Below are 27,825 nucleotides of genomic sequence, written 5' to 3' on the forward strand. Positions count from 1 at the left end.
CATGTAAAATGGTTTTATGTTATTTTATTTTAATCTTCAGCATCTTTGGAGAATAAAAGCTAATGCATTGAATATGTTTTCAAATCAAAGTTCGGAAAACATGTGGACTATGGCCAGTCACGTTATGTGTGTTAGGTTTGGTGTACTTTGCACAAAGTTGTCCTTTGCGTCACCTAAAGGACGGAGTGTTGGGTTTGAGTCCCAGATTCAGTCAGAGTGCTACAAAGTGCAACTTCCCGAGAAAACAAGTGAATGCCCTGTCACACCGTCGAAGGCCAGATCCCTTGGCTTTTGCACTTGTGCWGAAAACATCTATTACTATTTCAGCATTAGGCGTTGCTGGTTGTAGGTATTTGTAKGCAACACTCCCCACCCCTCTTTGCTTAATCGTTTGATCCTTCTATCTATGTGCTGTATCTCGTGGAATAAGTATATAAAGAAGTTGAAGAAGAAAAGCCGTAACATTTAGACAACGTTGAAATGAGTATTTCTTGAAGTTTATATTGGAACTTCCCAGTTAAAATATGTTTATTTCCCAATTATATCAAGTTGGTAGGATGCTAAATCTTTTCGAAAGATTACTGTTACATACAGCATCTCTCGCAGTTAATATATCACTTATAAAACATACTTTTGTGTGCTTCTATTGTGTGTGTGCAGCCTACTTACAGTATTAATTGTGTCAAGAAAAAATTCAAGGTAGATCTGTAAAGGGGCCCTAAACATTATTTATTGGTTCTCTTTCTTTTTATAGACGATAAAGACTGGACTTACAATGGTTGGGAAAGTAGTTACGCAGCTGACAGGGACGCTGCCTTCAGGAGCAACTGAAGAAGAAATTTTAGCTCATACCAACATTCGTCGAAGTCCTCTGGTGCCAGGAATCATCACTATTATTGATACAGAGACAGTTGGAGAAGGGCAGGTAATACAGTTTGCTCAGAAACAGAACATATATTTGTTTTCACAGAAATCTTAGCAGTGCAATGTATTTTATGCTTTTTGAAAATGAATAATAGATGAGATTTTTGCTAGGTCAAAAGCTTTTACAGGCACACACAGCTGTGACAAAATCCTATTTGGGACTGAATTTAAGCCAAAATATATATTGTCCTTAGACCATATTTATATSATACTTGATAGCATCAAGTGTCACATTTTGTCTAACACTTGATCATAATTGACATTGATTTAGGCTGATCAATTGAAATGTATATGCAGTCTGATTATATTTGTTAATACATAATGTGACTGGAAAATATGATAGTGTAGAAATAGGGGGAGTTTAATTGCAGTGTAAGATAAACAAGGAGTGAACTTGGATATTAAGTGCATAACCTTATGATTTTATATAGCTTCAAAACTGAAGTGTAATGGAGTATGGCTATATTTAGTGAAGTGTTTGTACTGTTTTACTAATAACATGGTTAAATTATGCTGTTCAATGCATCAGGCTAAATATCTGTTGAAAAATCCATTCARTAATCATACTGACTTTAAATTATATTTTGAACTGTCCTTATGCTAGAGAAGGATATCCATGTCTCTCATTTGCTGCTATCAATAATTTCATTTTTAAAAGGCCTTATTCTAGAGTCAACAGTCATGGAAGATTCCCATGAGTTTCATTATCCTGTAACTATTCTGTAAATTTTTTTTTCCCCTAATGTTCACATTTTGCATTTAAAAAGGAAAACTTTTAAATGTTTTCCCCATAACTTTAGGATGTGTTATTACGGGTAATGAYTAATGACAGTATTTTTTCTTTACCTGAGAGGAAAATAAGATGTTTTACTTTATTTTTAAAAATGCTATTTGAAATGCGGTTATCTCTCAAAACTAGTTTCAGAAGTACTTAGCCAAGTCACTATAGCATCAAAAGAAGGTCGTTCATATAACATGAGGGGCCCTTCTACAAAAAAAAAAAAGTGGAGAATTGAAATTAACATGTATCTTACTGTAAGATCCTACAGACTCAGGTCTGTTGACCTTTGGGATTTGTTTTTGTTTCCTGGAAAAAACCTGTTGGCTTTCCTTATACTGCCAGGAAAAAAAAAAAAAAAAAAAAAAAAAAAAAAAGAAGAAAAATTCTACTTCATAAATTTCTCATGAAGCCTTGTTTAATGCAGTCATTATTTCTGATGGTCATTGTCTGTGCTTTGACTCTTCTACATAGGCCTGGGGTGGGGGGAGAGATATATCTTTGGTTTTTATGTCTTGTTATGTATGATTTAGAGATTTTATGAACTTGTCCTCTGACCTTAACAATAGTAGGGAGCTATCAAGCCTAAAGGGCACTATGAAAAAGTAGTTGTAAAAATGATAACACTTGCCTTGTCCAAATAATGCTGTTGTAATATAAATAAGCCATCATTTCTAGTAAAATATTTTTTGTCTTGAATCCCTGAGGGAAAGAGGCTCTTAGATAGATATCCTAATCATGTGAATATCTTGTGTTCAAATYTGTGATCTGAAATTTTAAAATGCTATTAAATCATTTTTTTTGTGTATGTGTGTTAAGGTTTGTTTTAAGAGTTAACTTTTTTCCAATTTTACTTTTTTTAGTGAAGTGTGGGTCAAGCAAAGAGAAAGTTCATTTTAAAACATAAATTAGATTTCGTATGTGGCCTTGGTAAAGACTGTTATTCAGGACTGCCCCAGTTTCTTCATTATAACCTTCGACTGTAAGGAGTCGTGTGTGCTTATAATCCTCACTGAGTTATTGTCCGCCACGTTTACTGGTTTTCCCGTCGCCAGGTAGGACCCGAGTTCTTGTGCGCGCAGCCGTACTCGCGTGCGGCCGATTCTAGCTTTGCCGCCGGTGTGAATTGGCTTGTGCCTCGGAGCCTGGCAGGGATCCTGTTCTTTCCCGCTGACAGAAACGGGCGGGCGAGGAAGAAATGACGTGTTACTGTTTCGGYGGCGTGTGTACGTACTATCTGCGTGATCTTGGCGAGGTTTTGTAGCATAATTGATTGAAGCTTCAGCCTGAAACAGAAGCGTGACTGAGCGGAGTGGTTATTGCAGAGCGGAGCCGTTGTACAGCTGGGTATCAAATGCTTTGCCTTGCCCTGTCCCTTGTTCTTGACACTATCCCTTGGCAGGGATTTTTCTAAAGCTATTAGTTTATGAACCCGCTTTTTGGAATCCGAGCGGGAAATAAGAGGTCTGAGCATGTACAAAGCAACACTTACTGACATGCGTGCTCCCTCCCATGACTGGGACATGGGTTTGTGGGTTTTAATATTTCATTTCTGCTGGCTTGAGGTGCTGCTGGATGGCAGTGCCCACTGCAAGCACTGCACTTCCCAGGCTGAATGGGAACCTGCAAGAATTAGTGATGCTGAGCAGGTGTTTTCTGGACTGAATTACCGGTCGAAAGCCTTGCAGCCTTTTGTCAAGAGATTTCTCCAGCAAATATGTATTTCTGTGTGTGTGTGCGTGCGCGTGTGAATGTGGCTTTCAAAGATCGTCAGGCTAATTGTGAGCTTGGAGGGGAGCTGCAGGACCAGAAAGGAAGKAGTTTCTTATCGTCCCCTTACTTCYAATGTAAACTGAACGCCTCATGGTTTTTAGGTCAATAAAGGTTTCCATCTACCTTCACAGCCTAGGAACTGGGATATTGTAATGAAATAAAGCAATTTCCACGTAATAAAATACATTTGAAGATAAAATATAGCAAGAAAAGGGAAAAAAGCAATTTTAAAAAGAAGAAGGAAAATGGAAAAAGAAGGCAATAGAAGTATGGCAAGAAAGGATCTTTTTGCCAGTCTTTTTGAAAGAGAAATAAAACAATTTTTTAGTAAGGGAGCAATTTTTTGTGTAAAAAGGCTCACCAGAGGAATGATGTATGTGCTTATCCGTTTACTTTGAGCTTAGCAACACAGGCTTTAAGAGTGGAGGTACTCTGTGTGAATGTGCTACCGTGAAGATTTACCTGCCAATGTGAAGATTAAGGAACATATTTTGGACATAGGTCAGAAGAGCAACTTTGAATTTTCACTGATCTTTTTATTCAGTCTACCATTTCAAAGATATCCAGTGTACTGAATGCGAGGTGGAACTCAATGCATTTTATGGAATAATATTGTGCTACCATGGCATAATTTGAAATAATATTAGCTTTCCTCTGAGAAATATACAATTAAAGATTGAAGAAATCTTTTAGTGTAATCTTGCAGAGGTTAAATCTGTGGGGAAGATATTTTTAATTTGCCTTATGAATGTAGATATTATAGTGAAATCTCATACCCAGTAGTTGTGTGTGATAGTTCCTACTTTCAAAATTTTTGTTATTCTAAGAAAATTTGAATTACAAAGTCTTTAAATAAAAGGATAGGGCTGTTGAATTATTGGAGTTGACTATCAGGATATATTTGTAAGGGAGTAAAAATAATTATCAAAATGCCTAAGAAACTTTGTGGTAAACCAAAATATGTTAACAAGGTTGTGTGATTGTTTAAACTTCTTCTAATGAAGTGTTAGCAAACTTTTCAGTTAGATGTAATGACTATTTATTTGAATCTGTTAATTGGYTGAAATGGATAAAACTAAAGCTGTACAGATGTCTCCTTTTTCAGTAATTGGAATTAAATGTGTAAGCCTTTAGTGGCTTGAGTTTTAAAGAAAAATTATTTTCTTTCGACCTTTGTTTCTGTATTCTTAATTAATTCATCAACTAGGCCACCCACATGTAGTCTGCAATAATGACCTTTCTCAAAAGTCGCCAGTTCTGTGACTGAATGTAAATCTGTTAAACATCTAACATTTAGTTGACAGAGAAATATGTGGTCATTTAAAAATACAAAATTTGAATCTTAATGCTTTTGATAGAACAATGTGACCAACAATATATCGTGTTGCCTTCACAGATCATCTGAAACACATGAAAATATTTTAGGAAATATTTTAAAAATAACTTATAAAAATAAGATAACATGTTGATCTTTTTAAAATGTGATTGGTGCTTTTTTCTGTTCCCCATTAACTTTTTATTGCATTAAAGAGGAATTTTCAGAAAAAAAAATGCAGACTGCTGCAGTTTCAAAAGTTCATTTTCATTTGGTAAAGAGTTGATAACAATTGAACCAAATAAAGATGCTTATCTGGAGTAAGAATTGTTGTGTAACTCCATCCTAAAGCAAAAAGAATAAAGGATATTCAATAATAAAAGTTTAACTACATACATAATTCCCCTTGTCATTAACACTGCTGCTTTTATTTATAAGAACAGTTTTCACAAAAGCTAATTCAACAATCTAACGCTCATATATTTGCCATCAAATTTCTTCACTTTTTATATCTCTGTGTATTACAGAAGAATTCTTTTTATATATAAATGTGAAAAGAGCAACAGGATTCCCTCAGAGCATAATACTGTCTGCCTTACTTTTATTAAAGGAGATCTGTTTTTTGTCAAGAAGACATTTTTGTCTCAGATAAATGGTTCAGGCTGAGCGCGAGGCTGTTTTGAGTTTATGCTGGATTCTATAAAAAGGAGTGCAGTAGTTAATGTCATAGATTTATCACTTTTAGCCCTTTTCCACTGATGTTTGACCTTAGCTATAAGTTGGGGGGAGGCTAATTGGGGGGTGTTGGTTGGGAGGTGTTTGTTTTTTGAACGTACAGATGAGGAACTGAAACGGACCCTGCACTAACTTTAGTGGTTCAAATCAGTAGGGACCTTAATAAAGGGATCTTTGCAAGTGTATGTATKGTATGATATTCGTATTTATAAATATTGTCAAACTTATTTTTTTTATGATGATGGGATCATTCGTTCTTAATTTTATTAAGCGTAGACCTACTTGATTAAATTTGTGTCCATTTTTATTTGTGTTACTTTCATGTTTTATTTAAAAACATGTCTCCACTGGGATAAGTGGTGTAATTTGCCTTTTAAGATTAAAATAATTGAAGTCATGATTACCAGTGGCTTCTGTTCAGCAATACGGAAAATAAAAAGACCAAAGAAAAATACGGCATAAGAGAAGAGAAAGCTTCGGCTCTTGSCCTCAAAGCAAACACTATTTTCTGATGGTAAACATAATGATCCCCTAGGTGTTTTGTCTGTTTCTCTTTTGGAATAAGATAAAGACTACTTCATTCATCTTCTATCAACTGCGGTGTTCTGTTCAGCTGTAATGTAGTTGGCTTGATAGAGCATTGGCTCAATTTCTGCAGCTAAGCACTGGGTAGACTGGGCTGCTTTTGGCAGTCATGTTGCAGCTCTTGATAAAATTCTCTTTGGGAATCAAAAGTAGGCTGAATGGTGATTTTCAAGGTCATCTTGGTAGAACGTTAGTGTTTGTGTGGGTTTTTTTTTTTTTTTTTTTAATGAAATTTTGGTTTCCAATGATATGGAGCTCTATAAGGAAGATACTTAAGCAGCTTTATGAACCTGGGCTACTATGCAGTTATAAGAGGAATACTGAGATTTAATCATTTTTTACAATTAGGACTTTATAAGTCTTTCAGATTTAATAGTAGTGGTTAGAGGCTACCGCTTTGGCAAATGACATCTCTTTGGGATGAAAATATTGCAGCCGCAGGACTGCCGTGGGCTTTGTGTGCTCTGCGCGTGGGGAACTGAACGAGCTGCTGCTTTCAAGCCTTCTGACAGCACTTGCATGCATCGTTAGGCAATTTGTACCACTGTTTTTATTTCCAAAAAAAATTTCCAACTCCACTCTTTTCAGTGGTAAAAAAAATAAACATAAAACTGGTCGAAAGGAACCAGTTGTACGATGTCAGTATTGATCTGATGTGCCATTTGCTACCCTACGGACATCGTTCTCTCCAATGCCTTTGCAGATAGCATCTTCCACTTCAGCATCTGTAAGAACTGTTTTGTGATATCTGCAAAGTGTACGTGGAAGAGGCCTTCAATACTTCATCATTACTGTGCAGCTCCAGTCTTCAGCCTTGTCTGCATGAAATTTCTGCTCCTTGGTCTAGCTAACATTGTACAAACCCTGTTATATCAACACAGTTACAACTGCCTGAAGGTCTCTATTAGAGAAAATAATGTATTCCAGTATAAAGCACTGTGTATTATATCCACATAAATTTGTTTTCCTTATGTGTTGTATGTAATGGTGAAAATTGTACTCTTAACTGAGAAAGCTATGCAAGCTCTGAATTGGCACAGGAACAAGGCTTTCGTGTTCTGGCAGATTTGGAGGGGACGCCGCCACAGAGGCTCCTCTCTGGCAGTGYGGATAAGTCAACTGCTGCAATTCCATTAATTCTTCCTTGCGTTGTAGTGTTGAAATTGCAAACTGACCTCTGCAAAAGACCTTTTAGGCGCATGTGCAGGGAAGGACGTTACACATTTTGCAGTGCAGTCTGGATTTACAAAGAAAGTACTTCCTTTCTTCTCTGTTCCAAAACAATTTTTATGTTGTTTTAAAAAGATGAATATTTACTTAACTGTATCTTACCTTTCACAAGCGAGTTTTCCCCTTCCGTGCATGTTTCATGAGCAAATATTTCCTCTTTGTGGCCACAGTGTGAGGGGAGTGAGAGATATTATATGTCAAGAAAGGAGTGGTGTGGTACCCATCAGGAACTGCGTTTTGTTTGTTCAGATTCGCCACCATCCAAGGATTCCTATGTTTTTGAGCAAGAAAGGTGTTCGTGTGTTTTTACTTTTTACTTGGCTAATACAGGAGACTAACGTTTCAGTTTGAGTCTGAAAGCTTTGCACGAGTCAGGCTCAGTGGCAGAGCAGGATTTAACAAATCTCCGATTTCTTTTGTGAAGCTGGTTTATGAGTTTTTTTTTTTTTCATTATCATGTATTGATGTAGAGCGAAATGTTTAGGATGAGACTAAGTTACATAAAACTGGAAGCTGTGAAAAGATGATGTATAGGAGTTATATAGTGCAGTTATATAGGCTGAGAAAAGAACACTGTTTCTTTGAAAAGCTCGTAGGAAGATCTCCAGACCCTTTGGTTAGCGGTTCTGGAATCAGCACGGAATGCTGACAACGGAAAGCAAAACCATAATTGTGCTTGTGTGACAGTGCCAAGTAATTTGGACATCTAAAGTGAGGCAAGCACAGGCCTCTTCATCCGTATTACGTGACTTCTTTAAACATTTAARGATGATTTCTCTTTTTGAAGCATAAAAATATCTTCTGATTATTCTGATATCTGTTAGGAATAGGAAGTATTAAAAACCTTTTGGATTATTTTGGAAAACAGCAGACAAATTATTGAACTTGAAATGGGAAATTTTACACTATCTTGGTAAGAAACTAGTTTTTGCTTACCACAGATGCCACTCTCCTAATTTATTTTCTGTCAGATCTTTTTCACTGTTTTATTCAATTCAGTCTTTCACATAATGTAACCAAGGGATAAAATACTTTTTCAGCTCTTTTTGCATTTATCCACACATCTTTTGGTTCTCTTTTATAATCTTAACATCTTTTCATTTTTGTGTAATTGGATATTGATGTTTGCAGCTTCAAGAATTTATGCTGTTCTAGCTGAAACTGATATTTGGATAGCAGATAATTAGAATAGTAGGCTTCTCATTGCAGCAATTGTGTAACTTAACAAAATTATTGAAGTCCAAAGCCTCCCTGGGTGATTTATCTGTCGTATGCAATGTTTTGGTATGTGAAAGCATCTATACTTTTTTGGGTGAACCTGCAGCTGGGTATCTTGTTTCTGTGCGCTCTATCGCTTCTGCCTGCTGCTTGCTGTTTTCTCTTTTCCAAAGCAAAACGGTAGAGCTTAACAGGCAAGTCAGCCGCTACCTACCTCTGAGCATCCCTCTTGTCCTTCTCAGAGCCAGCCCTGCTCTTCTGGAGATTCTTCTTTGTATTTTTAGTCAGCTTTAGTTCTGACTGCGCCAAATAGTTTTTATCAACTTCAAACATCCGTTAAAAAAAAAAAAAAAAAAAAAAAAAAAAAAAAAAAAAATTCTTTGTCCTTGTCTCCAGAAGATGTTGCACAAGCACAGATCTCAGCCCCTATACTTGACTTTTCTGGTCATTTCCCTATGTTGTGAAAACTCTCTACATCCTACCCTTTACTTGATTTTTAATTCACAAGGGGATATCTTATGACAGCATAGTTTCTTTAAGGGGTTTTGGTCAAGGACTTTTGTAATATTGTTTTTTAACTGAGGACATTTCAAGATAAAATTCTTGTTAGCTTCACTTTTTATAATGCAGCTGCCTTCAAACACACTCCCAATCCCCTGCACTTCTGTTGTTTGGAAATCCAGTGGATACAAGCTGTAATATTCCTACATATGTGGAAAGCAAAGCCAATGCTTTTCTTGACTTTTCTTTTTCTCCATTTTTTCCTTCAATTTTTCCATTTCTTTGCCATGGATACTTTAAATCCTCCAAAAGAAAATATTGATTTATGCAATGGTTAAATATTCCTGTCTGAACTACTTTGAAAAATTTGAAAAACTCTGTGCTGCCTCTTGATTTTCTTTTTATTACTTGGTGTATGTTATCACTTAGAGAAGATCATTTGTGGTTTGCMGTTAAAGAACTGTGTGCACTCTTCAGTCTAATTATACCAATCCTCCTTACGTTAGTTAAACTGCAAAACAAAAATTTCCTGATTAGCTGTAGGGCAGTGAGGCGCAGCTCCGTAACCTCTGCAGAACTGCTGCCGCGTCTGGCAATGAGGGCTCCTAGCTGCAAAATAAGCTGGTGAATAATGGGGCCCTCTTGATTATAGACTTGCAGCAAGGGCACAAGCTCTGCCCCCGCCAACAACAGTGAAGACCTTAACCGTAGCTTCCCTTTGCACTTGCGTCCAGAAGCCCTTTGTAATAAGCTGTTGTGCAGCCGCTTATACGTAATGTAGCAGTACAGTAATAGTTTTCCAGTTCTGCTGTGTTTGAATAGCATAAGTGAACAGGGAATCCTGATATAAAATGCATAATCATATCAAGTTAATTGGTAGAATATTTGCACTTTTCTCCCTTTTTATTTAAAAAATTTGCAGAAGGCTGTTTATGTGCATATATATATATATATTTTTTTTTTTTCTTTTTCTGGTTCACATGCAGTTGTATTTCTAACTCATGCCATTGTGTATTTCCTATAAAACAAGTCCTGTATCAGTAACTTGGCATTTTCACTTATATTCATTTTCATTTCTTAACCTTCTTTTGTCTCCATTAATATTACACAGGTACTTGTTAGCGAGGATTCTGATAGTGATGGTATTGTGGCCCACTTCCCTGCACATGAAAAACCTATTTGCTGCATGGCTTTTAACCCTAGTGGTAAGTTATTTTCCTGTTTCAGTATGATAGTTGTTAAACAGATGAAGATAATAAAATATCCTAGGCATGTGTTTTGTTCCTTTGGAGGAATTGCAAATACTGTTGTAATTCATGCCAATATCTACTTATTATTTTTATACCTTTTGACCAGTTTTGTTGAGTGTTCAATGTCATGCACAGTTAATTTATCTTTTCTTGAAATTTCAAACTTAAGCAGCTGTTATGCTATGGTGGATGTAAGAAGAATCCATGTACCAGTACAGTCATAGCGGAAGTGCTAAGGGAGTTTATTCTGTTGGCTATCCCAATAGCCAGATGTTCTGATATATGGGTGTCCAGAGGATCAGTACTGTATTAAAATTTTCCTCTCTCACAAACACGAAAATAAAATGGGTCATTTCAGTGGCATTGTTTTTTAAAGTAACATGGTGCCACTGTGTTTTCTTGATACTTAGTTTGGAATTCAGCCCTCTTTCTTCAGAGTGAAATCAACCATTAGCTGAAAATACTTTTTAAGAAACTCATCAAAAGCACCTATTGCTCTCCTTTCTATTTATAGATGAAGAATGCTTGCAGGCAGGTGAAATTCTCCCTGTTAATAGATCTTATTCATCTACGAATTAACTTAAAAAAAAAAAAAAAATCTGAAGACAGCAAAAAAAAAAACACACACTTTTGGCTTATTGTAGTAGTGGTCAGTGAGATGACCAGGGAATCAACAGCTTCTGCAGGCCTAAATTAACAAGATCTAAAATGTAGCAAATGCTGTGCAGAGCTTGGGGATGAAGTCACATTTCAAAGAATGAAACAACGTGTCATTTATGTTTTCACGTTTAGTGACCAGTTGGTCTTATTCTGACATCCCATCTGTTATGTCAGAACTCTTTAATAGTGGCATGCAGTTCAAAGCATCTTCACTGTTAGTTTTTTGACATTAAAAAAGCTGTACTCTCATCTGGCTTAATTTTCATCTGATAGTTCAGAGAATGTTTTGTAACTCTGCATTTAAGTGAGAATCAGCTATGCCAATTCAGAGCAAAAATATTTTTGCTTTGTACTCTGGTAGGAAGATAATAGCTAGAGTTGAGCAATGCTAATGAACTGAAATAAATACAACTGCTTAAATTTGAATRCTTTATAAATATTAATTAAATGCTTTCTTAAAACAATCTTTTGATTGTATAAATGTAACAAAAACAATGTTTACATCAACATTGTAACAACAACAACAACAAAAACAAGCTCAAATTAACTTACAGTTTTTTAATTTTTAAATATATATTTGAATGTTATTGGATTACTTATCTCACAACTTAGTTTATCCTGTTTGCACAGATACTAAAATTATATTCCTTTTTCTATAATGTAACAGCATTTATTACTTTACCTCCAATGTTGCAATAAGATACTTAATGGGAAAATAGTTTTTTTCTAAATAGCATTAATTTTGACAGCTTGCAAACTCTGTGTGTTATGAGATATATACAGAAGGGGATGATTCACATCAAGGTAGAATTTTGTTTGAAGCCAGTGTTATAACTGATGTAACGGTAATCCATTATACATTGGTGTATTACTGATCAAGCGGTGTTCCTTACAAAGCAGAAGAAAAACAAGAGGTGGCYTCTGGTACTGGCCTCTTCTGTTGGTTGATTATAGCGAACAAATACATTTATTCATATTTTGAAGCTGTGTCTGTGTGATGTTGTACCAGAACAGAATTGACTACTTCTGGTATGAAGGCAAACAGTGAACACTGATCTGTTTTACAGAACTATTTTATTCAGTTTGGCTAATCAAATAGCTTAGTTCCATCATGTTTCATCTTCAGAGTGGCCGTGAGTTATGCAGGTATTCAGCTATTAAATCTTCAATTGTAAAAGATTGTCTAAAAATCGAAAAGAACAGCAACAACAACAACAAAAGCAAACCTATGACTCCCCTACCCTTCACCCCTGATTGAAAACTGAACGAAAAACATTGGAAGTCAGTACCAAGAGGAAGATGGATATATACATATATTCTTGTGTAATAAACCAATAGARTTGACTACTGCAGCCACTTTAAGCAGTATTTTAAAGGTATCGTATTGCCAGTAAGATACATTTTCAGGATTCCTGCTTTGTTTTCATACTGAACACGGACCTTCCTAGGGATAGATTAATCAATTGCAGTAAAATAACAATTACAAATTTAGGGATATTTTTGTAGGGTATCATTTCTTTTCCTAGGAAGAGGTAATCTGTTTTGCTTCATTATAGGACTTTCAGAAGAAAATTCAACAGTGAAGGCAAAAAAAAATTCACTGATGTCAGTAAATGGCAGTCATATTTTCCCAAATCTTTCTTTTAGAAACCAGAAGGAAATCCTTTACTGCACTTACAATGACAAATATGTTAAATTATTAAGGTCCTGATCAAAAGYCTGTTGCAAGCAATGGCTGGACTCTTGCTTATGTGTTGTATTTTGTTTCTTTTTTGTTTGTTTTTTGTTTTTTCCCACCAGGATAAATGATCTAAGTGGAGATCCATGCTAGGTTGGTTGGCTACCTGAGCTTGCTGTAAATGCGGCCTTTTACATTACTGCATTACAAAGCAAAACTACAAAAGACCGAGCAGAGGCATCTCTGCTGAGCCCTTTATTGTGCTGGGTAGGCATGTTTATAGTGACTTTTGTTGGCAGTAGACCCAGCTTTTGCTTAAATTCRGGGCAAATCTATTAAATTTATTTTCTTTTCTGTTTTTGAGGTATTCAAAGAAAGAATAAACGTGGCATAGAGAACTTTTTTTTTAATATTTATATATTAGATATATAGCCTCTCTGGAAATATGATTGGTTGCATAATAAAATAGCCAACTTCTGGAATATTGTTTCTGAGGATAGTCAGGGGACACCTTTTAATAGTGCCGAACATGTCCCTGTACACATCTTTCAGACCTTTACGACAGTGAAAGCCTGGCTTGGGTCAGCTGATTTTAGGGAGACTGTAAAAGTCTTAGTCTATGGCCTAYAGCAAATTGTGCTTAATGTGAGGAATAAGGGGGGGGGGGAATCAAAAGGAGAAAAGCTGCATTTATAGCAGTTTAGATTTTCTGTATTTTTCTTGTGTTCATCAAATACTAATTTATATTTAATTTAGTATTTTTCAATTAGATACTAAATGAAAGAAGTTGAGGTGGTTTACATTAGGGGAAAGGAACGCTTGCAGGGTTTTGTTGGGGGAGGGAGTGTTTGCACTTCAAGGAAAAACATTTGTGACCAGTAGTCTCACCCACAAAATCCCTTGGTTTTATGGAATTTCGGAAATCTAGGTCCATGCTCATTCTAATAGGTTAGTAAGATATGCAGCAGTTCAACRAAAATACAAAAGAGCTGGTGCTCCTTGCCATTTGCTGCCAATTGACTCCTTGGGAAGCAGGTATGGAATGCGAACTTGAGGCTTGTTCTAGTGGTAGAAATAAAAATTACAAGGCAAGTCTCTCTCCCAAATGCAAGTTCAGGTGACTTAACAGTGTTATTCATGCTTTGTTTTGTTTATATGTAATTGCTCAAATATTAGTATTTCTTATATCTTCCCCCCAGGAATTTGACACATTTTTTCTGTACACTTTATCAAATGTCAAAATAATGATTTTTTTAATATAATTCCACATTTGTCAGTGATTGCTTTTGCTACTTACATGTAGATAAGGTCCCTTTTCTGAAGTACTTGTGTTTTGATTTGAGATCCCATTTTGAATAAATTAAATATTGTTATAGCAATAATTCAGCATTACCAAGTGCCATGGAAAAAAAGACAACATATTAACAAAAAAGAGATCTGATTTCGGGTATATATTAGATTAATATATAGTATGGTGTTTATTTTCTGCAACTGAGTTGCTCTATATAGAACCCATGTCTTCTGTGGCATGTGAAGGGACTCTAGGAGGCATTTCTGTCTTTGCTTTTATTTTTTCACCGTAAAATCTCTGGCTCTTATGATCACTTAGATGGTCATTTAGAAAACCAATTGAGACTGACAGATGCTGCAGCACTTGCTTTGTGTGCCKGCAGAATGTCAAATACCTTTGAAAAGTCTCAACTATTCCCTTTATTTAGCTTATGCAGGCATGCTAGGTCTGTATACCACAACTCCTCCTCATGTTGCGACTGATGCACCATGATAGGGTTCTTGCGCATGAGAGGAAGCAGCTGTGGGGCCCCTGGCAATGGTGATGGCCAGAAGTGGGGTTCTGCTGGCATAATAATTCATGCAGCGTGGAAATGGCCAGGRGACCAACCAATTTTTGCAAGGAGAACAAGTTAGCAGACTGGGCACTGGAGATCTGCACAGCCTTTTGAATGGCAAGCACTGAATGTCTCTCAGTTGTAGTGCTGTTTGCCATTTGATTAGGAGAAGAATAATATTTCTTCAGTCTAATCAAAAAGGGTCCAAGCATAAGAAGAAAGTCGCATCTCTTAAGCATATAGAAACCACTGTGAGAGAAATGAGCTGCATTCAGAGACCATGTAGTTCACATTTGAATAGCCACAGGACTGCCTGGGAGGTGCAGCTGCTGCAGGCAGAGGTAAGAGTGCCATGTCCACCCTGGGATTTTGAAGGTTTTTGAACAAAGAATGAAGGCCTTTAACTTTCAGGTAGACTTCTATTAAAATTTTTAAAGATTAGAATAAATAATGCAAGRAAGAGAAGTAATATTAATAGAGTGTGGACACTGTATGTAGAGGACAACATAGTCTTCTTTCTGTCCACCATTTTTTGTAACTGTGACTTGGCCTCTTCCCTGCTAGGAATATAAGATATTTAGAAATATCAGTGCTGTTCAGCCAGTAATAATTTTCTGTTATATTCTATAAAACAACAATATTGACAMTAAGTTATGTGCTTATTACGGTTGAATTTTTAACAGAATTAAATGCAGTCAGGATAAGAATCTTAAAGACTTTCTTTTTTAATGTTAGGATTTTTCTTCTGTCAGTGTAATGTTATTATGCAAAAACTTTTCATTAGGAGGGGTTAAGCTTTAAACTGCCTTTTTAATTGTATATTAACATATAGATATTTAAACAGGTACAAGCAGTTTAAAGAATGTCATAGTCATTGYAGTATTACAGAAAAATCCTGTCTGCTACATAATGTAAATTGACACAAGTTTATTATGTAAATTCAGGATGAAGGTACCYTGGACTAAATTTCGGAAGGTCACAAAAGGAAGGAATACACCACGGGGGTTATTTAATTTTAGATGTTTACAAAAAAGCCTCCAAGGTTTTAATGTGTTGATGATAGCCTGCCAGAAATTATAAGTGCATGCAGGGTTTGAAATGGGAAGAGGAAATGGAGAGAGGGAAGGCAGAGGATTAAATGTTACCAATTAGAATCAGTTGCTCAATGATAAACTAGATTAGTCTAAACTAGAGAGTGTCTAGACTGGAGACTGAAGGAACCGTACAAACATCCTCGTTTTTCATTATGTTGTATTATTAGACATTGTAATTTAGAAAGGAGGAAAAAACCTCACCAATTCTGATGTCAGCCATAGTCCATTAAAACTAATTCACTTTGCTCCATCTTCCATCATCAGCCTCGAGATGATTGCCTTTAACAGCAGTGACTAGTAATAAATATGCTGGGCTACGCAGACCACTGGCATGACCTGTTATGGAAATTTCTGTATGCTATTTAAAAAATTTAGTTTTCTTCTATTCCTTTCAGTATAATTGTTCACTGTTTTACTTACACTTTTGTGTGATTCAGCCTTAGGACCCTAGTAAAGTGCTTGATGTAAATYGGAACTGAGATAGTACAGCGAATTAAGACTGTGATTTGAGGGGCCTTAGGCCTGCTTCCTCCTCTATTTTTTTTTTCTCCTCCCTTTCCCTACCTATCTCTATAGAAGGTTCTAAAGCAATATGTTATTTGGAAATCCTTGATCAAGATTTCCAGACATTTAAAAGAAGTAGTTGATTTCTATGAGACTATTCCCGCTCCAGGAGAAGGAAAAATATTATTTTCATTGATTGTATAAAGATGTATTTACAAAGCAATACTTTCGTTCTTAGAGGTAATTCAGTAAGTTTTGTGAAGTCTGTAGAATAGCGTAAGCTTAATGTTTCATTCCCCGTATTTAGTTCTTTTATGTGATTTTGTAACGCGTTGTTTCGAAAATATTAATGATTTGCTCRCGGGACATATTAAAATGGTCTCTGGATTGACATACACGCAAACATGAATTTATGCACACAAAACCAATTTCTGTTCCTTTTCGTTGTGAGAAAGACTGAGCGGTTATGGAAAAGTTACACAAACGCCGTCCGTTGGTAGCACGTGCTCTAATGAGAAACTACCAGCAAATAGTTAGCCGTTGTTTGCAGACCACAGCTCGAAGGAAAAGTTAAAAATACGGTAAAATCCAAATGACGGAGTAACACTGCAAAATGAACTGGAGAGAGAAGGCTGCTCGGCTGGCTGGCCGGCCCGCGGGCTGTGGTGTATGGCTCCTATTCATAGCAGTGAAATTAAAGGATGCAGTTAAACACGGTTGTGAAACGTCCAGTCCAACAGCTGCATTTAGTTTGTTTTTCAATTTCTCGTTGCCTTTCTTGTTTATTAGCTGTGACTCTGAGGTCAGAATTAAAACAAATATTTTAATGGCAGCATTTATGATGTTGGCAGGGAGCGCCCCGGCTTAGCGCCGGGCCGGGCCGGGCCTCGCGGTGGGTGGTGAGAGGTGGGCCCTCCAGCCTCGACCAGTGGGTCGCCATCCCTGCGCCTTCTCCCAGTGGAAGGTCTGTAAATCACGCGCCTGAGAAGCGTCGTGGGATCTGCTCTGGAGTTACGTTAGCAAACTGGACGTGCTTAAAGGATCTCCGCTTTAGGAGGCTCAAGGAGAGAATCCTTTTGTGGGGTGTCTCTACCCCCCCCCAGCGTGTTAAAAACTAACAAAATTCTCTTGTTCATTTTGACAGGTCTAAGGTATAAAGGTCTTTATGAACTGTGATAATTAAAACCAACTTGTGTGTAAATTATACACATCTATTCATACAATAGAAATTGTTATACAGGCTTTTAAGAGTAATTTTAGAGTGTATGGGGCTATAGTTTTATTTTAGCCAGTTGTCTTAACTTCCCCACATWTAAAAGCAAATTATAGACATTTTATTTGTCCTGAAGTTGAGTATTGGTTGCTAAATACACATTTGTCCACACTTAGATGAGTTCTGTAAAGCCATAGGTAATGCAATAAAAATAGAATCCATAAGGAAGGAAATAAGAGCAGTCAGTGTTTTAGAAATCAGTTCCAGGCAGATAGATCTTTACCTTACATTTATCATTTCTATCAGCCACATTTTATGATAAACTATAAGGTTCTCCTCCATTCTCTAGGAAAACAGAMAATTTTTACAGACATGCCAAGTTTAAGTTTTATAAACAGTGAAGYTAAAAGCCTTTTTCTTATTATAAATTTATTTAAATATGGAGTGTATATATTTTCAGTATAAAGTCATATCAGTATTTCTGAAGAAGGTAAGAAGTAAATAATTTGAATTTTGGAAGCGACATAGATTAAGAGATTGAGTACAGACTGCACAGTGATGCAAGCTACAATTTTTCACCTTTTTCCTCATATTAAGACTCTTAACTGATGCTGGGCTGCTAAATGTGACAGGAAACAGTTGGTTTAGCCTTTGAATCTAGACCAGCTGCTCATCTTGCTGTAGCAAATGTTATCCACAAGCCTGAAAATAACCAAACCCCCCACCCTCTAATTCTGGCAGTTWTTTTTTTAATGTAAAAATATATGGCGCACAGTAGTGTCTTTTATGTACAAAATTTGTTCTGTGCAGGGCAGAACTTTTGAGAAGGTTATCTGAAAAAGGAACTTCCCTCAGTATTCAGTGTTGTGGCTAATGCATTTTGAATTTTGTTTATTTGGTGTGGTTTAGGGTCTTAAAATTAGGATTTTCTAGTATTTATGGAAATATGAAGTACAAGGATGGATATTCTTTTTCAGTTTAGCTTGAGTTCATGTTTGGACTAGATTTAACACAAGAAATGTGTGTTTTACCCCAAAACTCCCTTTTCGTAGAGATACTGAGAAAGATTGAACTTGAATTATATTTCAGGGTGCAGTTGTTAAGTCAGAAATGTTGCCTTTCATTGCTTGAGCAGTTAATTATAATAAAAAGTATAGGTTTGATTAAAAATCAAGTTTTAAACTGGAAATTGTGTATTTACTGATGATAAAAGCTATTATCTTCTATTTTGACCACCTAAGAGAGTGCACATCAGTTAGAGACTTTTATCACTGATACCGAGATGAAGTTATGTTTTCTAACGTTACAGTTTTTAGCTAACAAGCATGTGATCAGGCTTAGTTTCCTTTTTCCTTGTCACGTCTAGGAAGATATTGTATGATCAGCTGTAGATATTGCCTACAAAATTTACTACGTGCCAAAACTGTTGATCGCTGCACAGGTTAATCACCTTTTTAGCAAGCTTTTCTTAGGACATATGAATGATAGCTGTGGTTTATAGGTTAAATTTTAGATGGTTGGTGACAGTTTTAATGAAGGCTTTAAAGTCGTATTCATTTTATTGTCTCTAACATAATTTCGTTCTGTGCAATTCCCTGGTTAATGGATAGTCTGTTCGTTTATCTAGCGCATGGGTCAATAAGTTTTCCTCCCCTCCCGTCGAGGGGAGGAAGGGCCAGATCCTCTGCGGCTGGCGGAGGAAGGTGTGTTCAGTATCAGCCGCTCTCCGAGACGTGCGGGTGGTGGAGTCGCAGCTCCAGCCGCAGTCCCGCAGTGAGGGCTGCCGCCGGCGCGCGCGGGGCTCCCTCCCTCCCCTCCGCCCGGGCAGCACCGAGCGTTTTTTGACAGTACTGACTTTTTATGACCAAAGGGAAGTTGCTGCCTCCTTTCTTGTATTTTCTACTCATGTCCCTTGGCGTATTGTAGTAGAAGGAGCATTTTCTGTGAAAATTAGGTAGAYGCGTCCTTTGCAGGCTGTTGCAGTTCATCGGGGCGCTTTGGTAGCGCGTGCTCTCTCGGTCAGGGCTGCGGCAGTGAGACGGGAAGAGAACGTACTTCATAAAACGGAGAAATCTCTGCGCTTTCTGGCCGCTGGTTCGTGCAGCAGTTCTGTAAGTGGGTGTTAGGGTGAATGACCTCCGTGTCTGAAGTGAAATCCCCCGCCTCCAGTTGAACTCTAGTAGCATTTTTCCAGGCAGTATGCTGTGTTTCTGCCAGGTTACTGAGATATTTGTCTCTCAGCCCTTATAGAAATTTGAGACAGTTAATTTTTGTTCTTAAAGCTGGCAGCGTTCCTTATGAACATTTAGAGGGCTGCCAGCTATCCACTGTGGCAACTAATCACGTAGCTGTATTTCTTTTGATTTTATATATTGTTCTGTGCCAGTGACTTGGGCTAGTCTTACACAAGCAAAGAACAATTTCTGGCTTTCCCTGAGAAACAGAACCTGGCTGTCCTTTGCTCAAGACGAAGTGCCTAGATCAGACCTTCACAGAATCACACGCTTGCCCATCCTTCTTAACTGTTAGACCAAAGAGAGCACCGCAAGCTTTGTGCGGTTACTCTAACACTCTTCGGTCACAGCTCTCAAGGATGCTTATGCGTAAATAAGTGAGAAAGTGAAATGTGAAAAAGTGAGTATGTGCGATTATCATAACTTTAASTTATAAAGAGAAGTGAGGTATAGGGTAGTCAGCCCTAAACTTCAGGTATGTCCGCCAATCCTGAGTGCCTCAAATTTCGAATGTCTAGTCTGAGTTTAGAAGACGCTAGGATGTCTACTGTGTTCTCCCCGACTGCAGCGGGAACTGCGGCACTCTTCACGCTTCCGTTTTCTCTAGAAGTCTCCAGTTATGCACACCGATTTATTGAATAATTTTGGAAGTTAACCTGAGCTACCYAAGGCCATACCGAGACTGGCAAAACAGGAAATAGTAGTTGGGTCTTAATTCCGTTTTTCCGCCAATGATAATTGACAGTGTAGGATCTGAAGTGGTCATAACCTTATGTTTTCCATGCTGATTTTCTRATGTCTGTTCTGCCAAGGTTTTCAAATGAGCTAGTCTAGTCGCTGCAGGGCTCTGTAGTTTTAACAGGCTACCGTTCAGATGCATGCACCTTCCCCTTTCTCTGTTTCCGTGTATGGCGCATTTGGCACAGCTTTTGGCATGAATTCCTCCAAAAACCCCGTAGTTGCATAGTAACTGTAATAGTATAAGCCAGTAACTTATTACAGGGATTGCAGGACCTCCCAGTTTCAGATTTTTACTTCTGCTGTTAGTCTGGGACTAGCCAATTTGGACTTGGATATAAAGTTAGAAAAYGCTGATGAGCAGCAGTGCTTTGATTTCTTTGCTTTTATTCCTTGTTACTGGGAGCATACTTGCAAATGTATCTATTACTTGGATTTGYTTTAGGAATTGAGTTAAGAGTAGAACCTTGTACACCTATGAGAAGTTTTTTAAAGTTTAATCTATCRTTACTGTCATAAGATTTGTGCCCTGTTTTTGAGTTGTGGCTGAGGAGGGAAGGCCTTGTGCCAAGAACTGTATCAAAAAATCTCGYCGGCGGCTGTGGGTGCCCTGGAAAGATGAGAGTTATTCTTTATTTGAATTTTTTAAAGGTTGTGCAGATCTATTAAAGCAGGTAACTGGACTTAAAACCTCTGAAAAAGACTTTATTGCAAAAGCTGAGTGGTCGTCTTCTATAGGACAGGAGGTTTCAATAAAAGCTTTTTGACACAGGTCTTAAATGTATCCGTAGAAGTATTTGCAGCCTCAGGATTCTGTCATGGCTTCCTAYCTTTTTAAGGGGAGAAGTAGGTGCAATGTTTTTCTGTACAAGGCCCTAAGTAGGAACTAGAAGTATTATAATTAAGTAGAACATTATCAGTAGGTAAGTACTCCTTCAATTTGACAGCAGCACCAGCATGTAAGTTAATGGGATGAGAGGAKGTATGTTCTCATATATGTAAGCCTCAGTGCACAGAAGTGTAAATTCATAGAGCAACCTTGCATGCTTAGGCTAGGATGTATTTTTTGGACCAAGATAGCTTCCATGGAAGATAGGAAAGTCATAGGGAGCAAGACCTTATCGTTAGTGAGTTAAAGACAAGATTATTTGGGAAGAAAGATTCCAGAGAAATAAGTTTTGAGAAGAAGAAAGGAGTTCTCAGCAAACGGGAAGGAGACTTTTCAGACTCTGGTGGCTGATGGAGTGAGTAGTGGCATGATTGCAGCTGTACAAGGAAAAGGGGGATAGAAGAGATGACTGCAAACAGTATAGAGAACAAAGAGCAGAAATTGAAACTATTGGTAGGATGTAAATACAGTTTATTAGAGGAGGAGAAATTTAAAGGGATATAGACTTGTTGAAAATCAACTGTAAGCACTTCAAACTTGYGATACTAGGTAGTGAAATCTAACTTCAGGTAAACTGAGAGATTGAGTTGTCACTTGTTCGTGGTCACACAGTACCTCTGACAGAGAAAATCTAACATAGGCTCTCTGATTCTTAATCCATTGCTGTAATTAGTAAATGACATGTCAATTCCAGTTTGGTGTGTGTGTTTTTTTAAAACTTTGATTTCATTGTTATTTAATTATAGTAGCTTTTATATCAAAGAGAGAAACTTTCAAAATAAGAAATTCAAATAATTAATGAAAGAGTAAAAAATGCCAATGTTTTATAAGTATCTGTTTTTCCCTTCAAAGGTAATCAATGATTGATCTGCTTTCCAAAAGTGTTACTCCTGCCAGCTTAGCAGCTGAGAGCTGTGAAGTGCAACACATCTAAATTTTAAATAATTACRCTTCCTTGGCTACAAAAGAGCTTTTCCATCCATTAATAACAAGAAAATTAATGTTGGACCAGCAGTAAAACAGATTAAACTGTACACCCCTTTGGATGCCTGACTGCACCTTTAACGGACCTGAAATTCCTCTGATTATTTAAATGCTCTATATTGAAATGTGATGGTGGCCCTGAGTTAATAGTTAAAGAGGTTTAAATTGGAATGTCTCTGCAGAAGTTTTTCCCATTGATCAGAGCAAGTGGGCAGAAAAATACCTTATTTGATTGTTGGGAAGCATTGATGGTGCCTCACAGATTAAATGAAAATCTTTCTCCTTTTACTAAATAAGGTGCAAAATTGGACTTTTACTAGTCGTATAGATTAGCTAACGTTTGGAGATGTCTCTTATAATGAAAAGCACTTTTTATAATGCGAGCACTGATATGACTGCAGCCAGCTTCTCATCTGTGCTTGGACATTTATCGCGACTGCAACTTTCTTCTCATGCTTGTTTGATTAATCTTATTTTTGATCATCACCTCCAGGATGTGTCATCTAGAGCAAAATGAGCTTGAGTTACTTAGTGACCAAATAATTCTTTGCTTTTTCTCTGTTTATTTTGACTTTCGATTTTCATCTGAATTGTGGCCTTTCAAGGCAAATATATTATTAATAATGTAATGGCATTATAAGTGATGAATTGCAATTACAAAGATTGTGTCTGTTTATTTGTCGTATACTKTATATCCTGGAGTAGAAGGTGAGAATAACTTATGATCTATTGCTTGCTTTATAGTTTGTGAAGGAAAAGTGTTAACTGGAGTTTTTGGCTGCAAATATGTAAAGGAGGATCTAGCAGAGAGAAGAAAAGCTAGTCTGTTTTGACACACAGTACAGTTTGAAGCATGGCAAACAAATTGCCTTATCATTGTGATTAGCCAGGTTGACATGAACGAGAATACCACCTTTGAAATTATTTCAATGTGATTTTTTTGTGTATTTTTTTTAAATTCCATTTGTATGTATTCTTTTCTATTTTKTCTTCTCCTTAAAACTAGAGCATTTTCTACCTGAGGTTGGAACACTTTAGGATATAATATAAATAAAAAGAGGGGGAATCTTGACTCATTTAAATTTTATAGAATTAGTACATTTCAGATAGCCATGGTTTAGATAAGCATTGTTTAAAAATATTGTTAAATAAAATCACGCTTTGTTTCCTGTGAGTTTAACCTTGGGAGCACACTGAGGAGGATCTGGACTCTGGGAAGAGATGCATATGAAATCCTGTAATCAGTGCTCTGCAGCTTCATGTCATTTGGGTGAAGAAATGTATTTAAATGAAAGGCTAATAGTATAATTTTTTCAGTGCATTGTTTTTTCTCTTAAATTTCAGAAAGATCTGCTCACTTGTGATTATCAGTAGGTTAAATCCATCACTTCCCACCCTTATTCAGTACTTTTCGTACTCTCAGCTGAGAACATGGGGCAAAACYGAAACTCTCAGTAAATTTATCTGAAAACCCGAAATAAGTATTAGTTACTGATAGAAGTTTTAGTTAGTTTTACTGGTGCCCATCTCCTTATTCARAGTTTTGATATTTTAGTGGATGGACAAGCTAGGAAACACTTCATTGTCATCAAATTGATATTTTCATGCAAATAAGAGATTTTATTGCTGGAAATATGTGCTAAATCATTATGTTTCATCACCTTTCTTCTGCTACTGACAGAGCTCATATATAAGAGTATTTTTCTATCTGTGTATAAAGTACAGCTTGTTTCATTGCTACTAAGTCTGTTTGATCTGAGGCCCTGAAGAAGGTTGTTTTAAGCCTTCTATCTTGTTCAGAATAGCCTCTGTTTCTGTGTTTGTATTGAACAGCTCCAGTACTTTTTGCAGTCTCTTATTGCTTGTTTTTAGGAAAAAGAGTTTTAGGGTTTTATATTTAGCTTACTTAAGACAAATGTACATTTTTAATATAACATTATTTGAAAATACATTCYAGTTTTTTTTTTCTACTCTACTGTAGAAAATCTCACAGTTTAATTATGGTTAGTGCTTCAGTCACCTTTTGGGGTCTGTAAATGGAAATTTTACATTTTGTTAGAATTTGTCAAATTCACAAGCAAAGTGACTTGTAGTAATACTGAATATATTAAAGAATGTGGGCAAGTGTAAATATTAATGTGTTTGAGTGGCATCCAATCGGCAATAGTTGGATGTGGTTTTGATACGTGGTAGGTTTGTAATTCTAAAATGTGTTGAAATTATTGGAGCAGTTGTTTAGCAAAGCTCGCAAATTCAGTGAGTTGTTAACTTGCTTATGGCTTAAAGATACACAACTGTGTACAAAAGGTAAAAGTATTTCCCGTCTTGAAGTCTGTGGCAAAACTTGTGAAAATTTCAGAGAGGTCAAGATTTTACCCTGTCTCTGTAATATTTACTTTATTGTTATTTCAGTGAAAGGAGAAAAACATAATAATATGTTTCAGCAATAAAAATATTTACTACAATCTCTGCAACTAACATAAACCAAAACACTAATTTAACAGTAGTGGCTATGGATTTGTATCCCTTTTGGAGRAATTATAAGCAGAGTTAAAAGAAAAGGGAGTCTGTTCCTTTTGATCTTTTGTCCTCATTTACTCTGCTGCCCTCAGTGTATATGCTTTCGTTTAGGGAGGGAGAAACCCATTCTGATAAAGATTTAGTAATTATTGGKCCATCAGCTGTAGTCAGTGTTTGAAACGACTGAATAGTATTTTTATTTGTTTGTTTTTAAATATATGGAGCATACCATTGAACCATCTGTTGGATGTGGTAAATGTCTGATAATTTCCATACATCCACCCCAAGCTCTGGAGATTCAGATTAAATATATAATTGTCTTAACTGTCTTACTGGGTATAGTGATCTTCAGAGTACTGTGATTTCCAAACACTTTATTGCAAAAGAATTTTATTTTTCGTCTGTTTCTTATAGCTTACTGCTTTTTTAATGTTTATTTTCAAGCAATTTGTTTTATGTATTTTCTTCTTTATTTTAGTGCATTTTGGTGTTATGTTCATTTAAAAATCCATAAAACAGTTTCTCCTTATTTAAGTCAGATTTTTGTGGCCAATTTTTTTAAACCATAGCAGATGTATTGCACTTGGAGGTGTGTGTGTGTGTGTGTGTATATATATATGTATGTGTATATATATGTATGTATGCATGTATACCATGGGCTTAGTAGCACTACTGTTTAGCTGTATTTTGACTAATATCTGCCTCAGAGAGGAGTTAAGTGGATATAAATAAAGATACTGTTCATAGGTCAGGTCATATGTTTCATAAACCCATAGACCATATAAACTTTGTCACATCTTGAAAGATACTTAAGAGGCTCCTTTCACAAAGGAGCTGTGATGGGGTAGAACACAATGGAATACAATTAGCGTGAAGAGAGGAGGAACATAGGGAAGTGCATATGGACTAAATCAGAAACTGCTGTAAGTCAGCATAGCTTCACTGAGCTCTCAGATCCTGTAATTTGAAAACCTACAAAGCATAATATTAACATTTCATGGTATCTATGCTTATATTGAAAAAAAAAAAAAAAAAAAAAACAAAGTCTGAGAAATTACTCCCTTTTCTTTTAGTGTCACTTCTTGTATAAATAGTACATTTGCAAGAAAAGCTACTTAGGTGTCTGGTTATAATTGTGTGCAAATATAAGAACTACATTCTTAAGTATATATATGACTATATATTTTTCTTATGCAGTTGTGTATGCCTACTTTCTTAATTCGTACCTTTGGTGTTTTTAAAGCCAAATGCAACACAACTTGAATGTGTTGAATTCTTTAGTATATAATTACAGAATGACATTGTTTTAGAAGGAGAGAAAAACTTTGTGTTTTACTGAAAGATGATATTATTTGAAGTGAATTTACTCGTGAAACCTAAACCCAAGGTGAAATTGTGTGCATCTCATTTGTATGCACATAATAAACAACTATGCAATTAGGTAGGTGTTATAAATAGGATGTGGTGGAGATGCTTAAACTACTCAGGTTTCCTAGATTCTACAGCAAGTACCCAACTGAGATTTGCTACTCTCTAATTTTGCCTTTTGGGCTAACCAGCTGACGCCTAGTTGAAAAGAGTTATGTTCGTACAAGGCCGCAGAAGCCCTAGTATTCAGTCTCTGTCTCTGTTGGATTGTGGAGAACGCTGTGTACCATCAGCAACTTCAATCCCACCCTTTAGGCCAACCCTCATCTATCAAACCCAGGCTGAGAGAGAGAGAGAGGAAGCTCCCAGATAAACATACAGCAGCGCCTAAACTCCTAATCACTCTAGGCTTCCGCTTCCAGGCCCTATAATTAGAAGTCCTTCTTTTCCTTGTATTCCCAGTTGACGCAAATGCTTTTTGTGGCTTGGCACCTCATTTAGGGCGTGGGCTTAGTTTATGGCCAGGCCAGAGTCTGGTTTAGTCTTCTGATACTGCATAAATAGCTCTTAACCCACAGTCTACATCTGTACTAGTTTTTCCTTTTATGCCTATACTTTCTGTACTTTTTAACATTTCTTTTCTGAAAGAGCGTTATTGTTTCCCAAACAGTATGCACGAAAGGTAGGAAGCTTGAAATTAAGGTAAATGTATCTGTCAGCTAAAACAAAGATAGAATAATTTTTTTGCCTCTTGGATGTCTGTTCCTTTTAAACTAGATTTTAATAATCTCTGTGGATTTGAAAAAAACACACAGTAAAACAGTTACTAATTTAACCTAGCTGCACCCTTCACATTAGGGATAAGAAAATTCTAAAGTTTTGCAGCAAGGTACATACTAAGTAATATCTCCTTTACTCATAAATTTTCACAGATTCTGTGTATGCAAGACTTTCAGTTGATTTCAGATGTTACCTGCTAAACAGGGGTTAACGCCAGCTTGAAAAATAAGCAGGAAACCCTTTAAAATTACTCACTTTTCATCTATGATCATTCATACATACAGTACATCATATGTTCATTCCAAAATGCATTCTCTTATGACAGCTTTACTCATATTTCCCATCTGAACAACTCCCTGGGAAAACTATCACAAGGTCTTTTTGAAAGCTGAGTGTGTTTCCTGCACTTGAAAGTGAAAGTGAGGTAACTACCAAGATTCAGGTTCATGTTTCTCTGCCGGGATTAGGTATTTCTGTAAGGTGTTAGAGTTGTGCAGTGTTCTTCTGTTGTAGGGGAATGGAGTGAGAAACTAAACAGTTGAACCGTGATAGTTGAAAATTGTGATTTCTCACTGTGAAGTAAAGATGAGTTGGCAAATACCACGCCAAGAAAAGAAGTGAAATGTTCTGCAATATGAGTGATTTATTGTTTCAGTAACAACAGTAAGAAAGGTATTTTAAAATACTAATTGCCATATAAATATATGTTCTTTCACATCTGTGGTATTGTGCTCAAAACCTCTATGTTGATGCAATTTATGCAAGGATATATTTTGTAGTTCAAATGCAAATATAAGTATAATGAAAAGCCCTTTTTAACTTGCTGAAAAATAGTTACTAATATAAGTGAAGTGCCTGTTTTCCTTAGGCTTTCACATAATGAAATGCTTTTATTCCATATAGTGACAGACAGCCCAGTTTTCGATTAGACAGACAAAACTGCCGAATCAGATACTGCTCATCTTTCTAGTCTTAAACCAACTCCCTTCCACCCACAAATGCTGGAT

At 36.5% G+C, this 27,825-nt stretch overlaps 1 protein-coding gene across 7 annotated transcripts in view; it reads left to right on the forward strand.

Annotated features, from left to right (window-relative positions):
- The window catches only part of BCAS3 (BCAS3 microtubule associated cell migration factor), a 372,504-nt gene that overhangs the window by 79,119 nt on the left and 265,560 nt on the right, over positions 1 to 27,825 (forward strand). For all 7 annotated transcript variants that reach the window (XR_014895586.1, XM_085302933.1, XM_085302935.1 and 4 more), the window contains exons 12-13: positions 755 to 925; positions 10,171 to 10,264. Coding sequence is in view for 6 of the 7 variants with exons in the window: in XM_085302933.1 (XP_085159059.1) it covers positions 755 to 925; positions 10,171 to 10,264 (265 nt within the window). In the remaining variant the exon portion in view is untranslated. The remainder of the gene's footprint in view (positions 1 to 754; positions 926 to 10,170; positions 10,265 to 27,825) is intronic.

The sequence above is a fragment of the Rhea americana genome, unplaced genomic scaffold (genome assembly GCF_003343005.1).
Source record: "Rhea americana isolate MKP2758 unplaced genomic scaffold, rheAme1 scaffold_194, whole genome shotgun sequence".
NCBI lineage: Eukaryota > Metazoa > Chordata > Aves > Rheiformes > Rheidae > Rhea > Rhea americana.